Source organism: Salmo trutta, chromosome 1, assembly GCF_901001165.1.
Source record: "Salmo trutta chromosome 1, fSalTru1.1, whole genome shotgun sequence".
In the NCBI taxonomy this organism is placed as follows: Eukaryota; Metazoa; Chordata; class Actinopteri; order Salmoniformes; family Salmonidae; genus Salmo; species Salmo trutta.
The window spans coordinates 28,381,523-28,389,811 of record NC_042957.1 but is presented as its reverse complement, the minus strand read 5'-3'; the positions used below and the strand labels follow the sequence as shown (position 1 = coordinate 28,389,811).

Here is an 8,289-nt window from a genome sequence, read left to right as displayed (position 1 = left end):
ACGGCATGGGAACAAGACTCACGTTTTCCATATGCACAGTTCCGGGTGGTACACTCAAACAAAACATTGGTCTGTTATTGCCTACACACCAATCTATTATGCTATGCCCTTTTTTTCACAGTAGGCTATATATCCCATTTAAACAAGCAATTGTTTTTACCCATGATGTCGCTGAATAGCCCACACTTTGATGTTAGGTTACCAATAACAATTATGTTATAAGAACACACACACTGATAGATTTAAAACGCACCAATCATTTTCCACTTAGCCTAGATGCAGTAATTAATTGGCCCAAACACTGCATGTAGCCTATTTTACCTGCCAATTGCACGTCATCCCATTAACTGCTAAAAACAAAAATGTCTCTGAAAATATTCCTTTGTTAGAGGTTCGCTGGGGAGGGAGAGACCCTCCACCTCTCTCTTGTCATTCATCACTTTCGTCAGAAGCTGATATTAATCTACAGCTGTCCAGTGCTAAACTGAAACACAACCAAGAAAGGGAACACATGGCAGCATCATCACACTTTCTTTTGTTTGAATTTGTTGGAAAGGTCTTTTCTTCCGCCCTATTTCCTTTTCAGCCCCCTGATTCTTATGACCGTTCCATTGCTTTTTCTCCCTCCGATCATTAAGTTATGCGTTAATTGTGGCCTGTTTGTATGTAGCCTTTTGTATGTCTTCAAGGACAAAAGTATGTCCATGGAGAAAATAGAGACGGTGTTGAATATAGTGAAAGAAATATCCCTGGCCTCTTACATACGAACATTTGAGTCATTGTAGAAATACTTCATAGACTTTTGCTGGTGTTCGGTATTGAATGCCCTTTAGAAATATGTCTTTACATTGACAAGTGGAAGCATCAGCATTCAGTATCTACAAGAGAATGATTTAAGATTAATGCAAACCCCAGTACACTGACAATGCATTAGTGGAAGGTAAAAATTGAACACCTAAAGGAAAAGTTCACCCCAAAACTATCTTTTGGTATTTGTTTCATTAGTCCATTGTTGTCATATGATGCAAAACACAGCATCACATGATGCAATTTGCATCATAGGGGATGATTTCTGTATTTTGAAGGTTACATATCTTGAGAAGTTGATTGCTGACAAGCAAAACATTTTTGTCAACAATGGACTAATGAAACAAATAACAAAAGATCGTTTTGGGGTGGAATTTTCCTTTAAGTTGTGCTTGCAGATGGGTGAACGATATCTATTTTGTATACATTATATCATTGAAGAAATGAACCAGAACAATAGGCTGACTCACATCATCAAACAGGATAGTTTTCAAATGGACTGTCTATGAAATGGTGTATTCTATAGATTACACATTTTATCTACATGTTCGCCTAAATAATCAGTTGAGCGTGAGCACAGTCTAAAGTTGAGTTTTAATCACATTGTCCCATTGCTTTATAATTACAGGCTGAGGCAGACAACACACTGACATTACAATACAACTGTATCAAGAAAAAATACTTTAAAAGGTCAATATATTAATATGTTCACAATACAATATACCATGGATAATGACTGTTTGACTTTGACTTTGCTTTATACCTGGGATGACTGAAAAACAATGAGGAATAAGTACATAAAGATCACATATACTGTAGCACTGCCCCGATATGGCACACAGACATACATAGCACAGTTGTGTGTGTCCACTTGTGCTACCTCCTGTCCACCCCGCAGCTCAAAATCACCAGTCAAACCAGTTGTTCCCTATGGGTCGGGGTCCAGATTTGACAAAATGCTCAATTTATGAAGTCCAGAGCCCCTGGTCAAACACTGTGCAGTGACACTACGATTGGTGTGTGTCCGTTGAGTACTGAAACAGTTGTCGTTGACAGCTGCTGGGGAGCAAGAAAGAGTCAAATGGCTTCAAATAGCCGCTGCTCACTTCAGTCATGTTAGAGAATGCTCCTCTCTCTTGCTCCTCTCCTTTCATGGATATAAAAAAAACACAATAGCAAATAGTGTTTTTCCAGTCTTTGAGTATGCTCTCGTCAAATCTATTTCTTTACGTTCCAGTTTCACTCTTTTTTTCTTTTTCAACAAGTGTCCTCTTTGGAGGAAAGTGTCCAGTCTTGGCCAGATAACATTTGTCAGTCACACCACTGAGCATTTCTGGCAAGCTGTCCAGCAAGTCCCGCATGGTTTTCCCTCCTTTCTCTTAAGTAGGAGAGACTGAGTTTTAGATTCTCTCCCTTGTCCACTGCATTTCCAGCAGAGAGTTTCCACAATGGAGTAATTTCAGCTGAGGATGTTTCCGCCACTGAAGGTGTAGCATCGAGCTGCAAGTGAGATTAGAATCTGTTACAGAAAATGTCTGTCAATATCATACAGTGCAGAAAAACACAGAGGCCAGCTCAGGCCTGGAAGGGCAGCAGAGCTTTAAAACCAGTACAAGTCCTTGCTCTTATCCTGGGCCTGCAGACCTGAGAGGAGAGGAAAGAGAGAAAAAAGAGAGAAAAGAAAAGGGAGGGCAAGAGAAGGATTAGGAAGAGGGAGACCAAATGGCTTATATGTAGAAGCAGGAAGCCCTTAAGCAGAAAAGTGTAAAAGCATATTGCCTCCCAGGAGAAAGAGGAGACAGAGAACTCAACCTGTTAAACCCATAAATACATTGTCTTTCTTAGTGTTGGAGAGTGGCCTTGACAAGACAACTGTTTCCCCCGGGGAGAACAAAACCCTGCATAATGTTATGAATGTAAGCATAACCCCGGTGTAAGGCATCACACCGTTTCTTAACTTTCGCATTAAATGAATTGTAGAGCGTACAATAGTAGTCATGAAATGAAATCATGCAGGCTATTCTGAAGTGCACTCGGAACAGCTAGCCCTTTATGAAGAGTTAACACTGCATGTTGTTTGCTGTTGTTGTTACCTGCATCCACATTGAGGCCGATGCTCTGGCTGATGTCTGCCCCTGCCCCTGTGAACGCCCCAGTCCAGGCCGAGCTGGCTGACTCACTCTTCCCAATGTCACACGGTGAGGCACTGGGTCCGGGGACAGTGGATGGAGGGAGCCGGTGCGGCCGGACAGAGGGCACCAGCAGAGAACTGTAGCGGGGGTCAAAGTGCGTGCCGTAGACTTCGTGCATGCTGGGTCGAGGGTAGGGGGAGCCCTGGGTGCCGATGGCCCCGCCGAGTGAGTAAGAGTGGTGGTGGTGGTGTGAGTGGTGCCAGGGCTCTGGGGTGGCCTGGTGGAGGTGGCCGTGTAGGGAGGCAGAGGAGTAGGGGTCCCCAGGGAAGGGTATCTCTGAGTAGGAGGATCCTAAGGCACTGCTCAGGGACGAGGGCTGGTATGCACTGTTCCAGAAGGACGGGGGGAAACTCCTCTGGCTCATCGGGAATAATCCATCTGGGAATCCACAGACACATTGAAATGCTCAGTCACAGATCAATTAAGTGGTAAAGACTATGAATGTATCTGTGGGTGAGGATCAATAAGCCAGTTCTGAGAATATGGCAAAAAAAAAAACGACTATTTGTAAGTCGCTCTGGATAAGAGCGTCTGCTAAATGACTTAAATGTAAATGTTAAATGTAATGATCATTCAATTATCAATTCATTTGAAAGGATGAAATAAAGGAAAACTTTATGAGAAAAAGATGCATGGATAAATATTGTTTTCAGTTATTCCTGATGGTTGATCAAAATTGGAGAATGGTTGGCTATATAATATTGGTCATATAATTACATTTTAAATTAATTGATTAAGGGAGTAATATGCAACAGAACAAATTATCGTCTACCAAACCCTCACTACAAATTCCCCTACAATATAGTGAATAAGTCTGAGCCCTACATTCCACAGAACAGCATGTTCGTATTTTCAACTGCCTTTCCATCAATATTGTTTTACTTTGTGATTCCGTTGCGATTTTGATCCAACACAAATGAGTGAATGACTACAAACTGAAACTGAAACTATGGAGCAAAACAGGGGATTCATTGATTTGTTCCAAAAATCCAGTTTAAAAGGAAGTGTATTTGAGTACGATGTGAACACAATAATATACCAAAAAACTAAAAACCCACTTGCATTCAAGACATACATGCCATCCTTTATAGTCTATAAGCCTAAAAACTGTAATTGTGATGAAATGAAACCGCGTGGACAGGTGTTTGGTGTGGTTCTGTGATCCTCTCCATGAGGTGGATGTAGGCCTACCTCGTGCGGACTTGTTGCTGGCCGACCCGTGGACGTAGCTGGTTGGCTGGCTGAGGGCCCGGCTGAAGTGCTCGTCCACCACGGAGCTGATGTCCCCGTGGAAGTAGGTGAAGAGCACGCATCGCGAGTTCAGGTACTCGGCCTCCGGAGGGTGATCCTTCTCGCGCGCGCAGTCTTCCTCCTTTATCGTCGGCCCAGGGAGATTTGAGAACGAGCTGCCCCCACTGATGCTATCTTGCGCTTCTTGCATTTTGGAATAAAATGCCAATTTCTGAAACAGCCGATAAAAAAAACGTCAGAATTGAATAGCCTTGACATGCAATTGATATGAATTCCTATCAAGGCATCAAGTTAACAATTATCAACTTGAATTTCACCTGCACATAATCATTTGGTGGGTCACGGCCAGGCATTACCAAAGGCTACCCTGGAGAAATTAGGGTTAAGTGCCTTGCTCAAGGGCACATCGACAGATTTTTCAACTTGTCGGCTCAGGGATTCGAGCAAGAGACCTTTCGGTTATTGGGCCAACGCTCTAAACGCTAGGCTACCTGCCGTCCATTTGGGTAACCAAGGTGTGACATTTCAACGCGTTTCATGATCGTCCAACAGTTGTGCATTAGCGTTATATTGTGGCATCTGTGCGCTTTTTAGGCTATATTCAAAATGGCAGGTACTTAATAAGTTTATTATCCTCTCCTCATTCATAGGCCTACTCAAAGAGGAGGCAGTGGTTGGATTCAAGAACAAAGCTATTCAATTTAAACCCGTGATCATATCTGTTCATTTCTTAATTATGAACCTTCAAATCAAATCAAATTGTATTTGTCACATACAACACGTTAAGACTTCAGAGCGAAATGCTTATTTACGAGCCCTTTCCCAACATTGCAGAGTTAAAAAGTAAGAACAGTTAGATGTATTTTTTAAAGGAAATAGTAACACAATAAAACAACAATAACGGGACTATATACAATGAGTATGTCACCGGTAGTTGAGGTAATTGAGGTAATATGTACATGTAGGTAAGGGTAAAAGTGACTTAGGCACTCAGGATAGATAATAAACAGAGTAGCACAACCATATGTGAGCTTTGGAGAGTTTCGAAGTGAATCCCAGTATTCCCTTTTCTCTCTGCGTACTACATTTAAAGAAGACTATTTGACATTTGAAAACCAGCTCTCTGTGCAAACAAAGATCTGAATTTGTATATTGACTGTGAGAGGTTTTAAGAAAGTGGCACAGCTTTAAGAGGGCCTTAGCACCAATGCACGTCTGGAAACCGAATATCCCAAACGCCTTACAGGTTCCTGTGCATGCACAAGCAGCATTAACTTAATTTACAGATATGTATCACAGGACGTGCGCCAACGAAATCGTTACCAGAGCACTAATTACATTTTATGAAAAAAAGTGGACACGTCCAGACAAAATAATTATTATGAATGTAAAAAGTCCTAAATTCCAACCTACAGATTAAATCAATTAAATAATAATAATTGTACTTGACGAATGGTTAATAAAAGTTGCGAACATAGCCTAAGCCTAAACTCTATTAATGACCCATAAGTATTTTGTATTGATTAGTTAATAAAGTTAATAAAGGCCTTGGCCTTTTCAATCTACATATTTGAATAGGCCTATCTAACCCATAACTTACACATTGCAAAATATCCTAATTGAAATAGCAATAGAAGACACAATCAAATTCAGTAGCCTAAACGGAAAAGTATGCAATAGCCTTAGCCTGAGTGATTCGATTTTGCAGGACAAGACCGAGGGAAAGCGATAGCCTAAGCAACTAAAACAAACAACAACAACAACAAAATATATATATAATGTTATCAACTAAAAATATTATCACGCAAATTAGGTATGCTTCTGAATAACAATACAAGGAGGAATGGCTATCATTATTCATTAAGGAAACACCAATCAAAAGTAAGCATTGTCAATAGGCTAATAAGTTCCTCTTAAATAGGTCTAACTGTAGGTAAGGAGGACTATTGGTTCCACAATCGACTGAAGGCTGTCATGCAGAATCATTTTGTGGACAATGCCAAAATACAGCAAGCCTGGATAAATCAAATGATTTATAATAATGCGCAATTCAAGTTTTTCATCAAAGTCTGACAAAACTTTCCCTGAACCAAATCTGCCAGTAGTTTAAACAACCCGTCAATAACGTACCTGGTGATGATATGGGCTATACGCTGCGGCGAAATAAGGCTGCGGTGGTGGACCATACACTTGATACATAACATCCAAGCAGCTCATGGCGAAAAAAGCGAATTCTCACGGATAGTAACTTGACGGAATTAGCAAAATCTTCATTGGAGATTGTAGACGGGGAGAGGTTAAAGTAACTTGGAACGTTGGAGTGCGGAGTTTCTATCCCAATTGCGCTGCGCGTCCTGCCTTCGGTCTTTACGCACCGTCAGTGCGACAGGAGCGCGTGGCGGAAAAAGTAAAGACATTACACAGCCAGCCGTTTTGACGTGTCTCTGGACGAGCCTGCATCCGACCAATGAGGGAACAAAAGCACTTCACAACCAGGTGTATTTTGTCCAAAGTCTGCAATAAACATTTCATTACTGCCATGAGCTGCGTGATGCTAAATTAAGAACAATGGAGCCCTGCCAGATAGGTCACTTACTGGAGAGCTTAAATAACAACCCAAATGTTGACTGTAGTCTAATGTCATTCTGATATCAACTGTTACCTGTACTTCCTTCCTTTGATATGCACCTGCATGTTACCTGTATATAATCTTTATTACAGACCAATATGTTCATTTCATACATGTTATGTTTCATTTGGAGTCCAAGTACATTGTCCAAATTTTGGTAAATAACATGCACTTGATGGCAATAATTTCGAAACCTAAACCTTTTTTAAAAAGTACATCTTCGAATACTTTTACAGTTTGATAGGCCCTGGATAGGAAACCTTGATGCATCAAGCTTCATGGGTCTGTGGTATGGCGTATAGGCCTATTAATAACACTATTTTATGTCCTTTGCAATGGAGGCTTTAAAGATAATCCCTCAGTGTATATCAGGACATGCATCCTGTACAACATCAGTATACTGTAGTCAATTGGGACAGTAAATTGATTCACCCAAATTCCACCCACGAGTACAATAAGACTCTGAAATGTCAATATAAGGAATGTAACATAATGATGTTTTGTAGTGTTAATTAATTATGTAAACAGATGAAATACATTAAGGAGAGGAATGCAGGACTCCAACCCCACACTGTGCCACAATCCCTAGGTGGCCTGTCAGATTCCAAGGTCAGAGGTCAAACAGTTTGGTCACAATTTGTGTCGGGGTCAGAGTGCATTACATAGTTTGAATGATAAGAATCAACAACCACCTGTTTCTCATCAAATATTGGGAGGTAGACATTTTTTTTCTAACTTAAAGTGCAAATGAACTCTATCCATTTCCAATGACAGTTATTGCCGGACACATCCTTGATTTTACTAGGAATCTGTCTGGAATGTTTGGTATTCCTGTCCTCTGTAAACGCTTGGTGGATTCAGGTTCCTTCAACCAGCTCTGGCCAGAGAGATGGAGGAGGTCACACATTTAGATCATTTCACAACAAACAATAATGGCACTGGAATGAAGGCGCTAACATTATAGACATGCTGCTCTAGTCTAATGTGAGACAGGTAATGACAATTCATATGCAAATACTCTCTCTGCTTTCACGGTCATTGTGGGCGTGGACAAATGTTTTCCCTCCCTAATTATTTATTTAACCTTTTCAACAATTGAAGGGACACTAACCTATTTATAAATATCCTACACAATTGTCTGATGCTGGACAAATCCCATAAAGGAAATCCAAGGTAAAGATGATTCTAGCTCTTTGATGGCTAGTTGGATAAGAGATCGTCTTTGCACCCAATTATCCGTGTTGGCTGTGGCAGAAATATGATCATGGGGGAAACCCAGCCCTGTGCTGTGACAGGGAGAACCAGGCCCCTTACACATCAGCCCTCTTTAACACACAATTAACAGCTCGGCTCTGATTTCAGATGAAATCTGGCTCCCAGAATCACTGCACGGTTGGAAGTAACACTGGT

At 41.1% G+C, this 8,289-nt stretch overlaps 1 protein-coding gene across 2 annotated transcripts; it reads right to left on the bottom strand.

Annotated features, from left to right (window-relative positions):
* Positions 1-1,382: 1,382 nt before the first annotated feature.
* vgll2a (vestigial-like family member 2a) lies at positions 1,383-6,640 on the bottom strand. Of its 2 annotated transcripts, none has more exons than XM_029752083.1 (4): positions 6,381-6,640; positions 4,191-4,461; positions 2,901-3,377; positions 1,383-2,451 (listed from the first exon to the last, which is right to left on the bottom strand). In XM_029752083.1, exons 1-4 carry the CDS (start codon positions 6,465-6,467, stop codon positions 2,408-2,410), a joined length of 879 nt encoding a protein of 292 aa, XP_029607943.1. In that variant the 5' UTR covers positions 6,468-6,640; the 3' UTR covers positions 1,383-2,407. The 2 variants fall into 2 exon arrangements, with proteins under 2 accessions (XP_029607943.1, XP_029607944.1); XM_029752084.1 differs by having other exon boundaries at positions 1,383-2,307.
* Positions 6,641-8,289: the final 1,649 nt, after the last annotated feature.

Bases quoted from the DNA above. Each gene is read 5' to 3' on its own strand.
- vgll2a (XM_029752083.1), bottom strand. From the start codon at position 6,467: ATGAGCTGCTTGGATGTTATGTATCAAGTGTATGGTCCACCACCGCAG. The intron at 4,462-6,380 runs GTACGTTATTGA...CGGCTGTTTCAG, and splicing joins ATAGCCCATATCATCACCAG to AAATTGGCATTTTATTCCAA. The intron at 3,378-4,190 runs GTAGGCCTACAT...GTGGATTCCCAG, and splicing joins CAGCAACAAGTCCGCACGAG to ATGGATTATTCCCGATGAGC.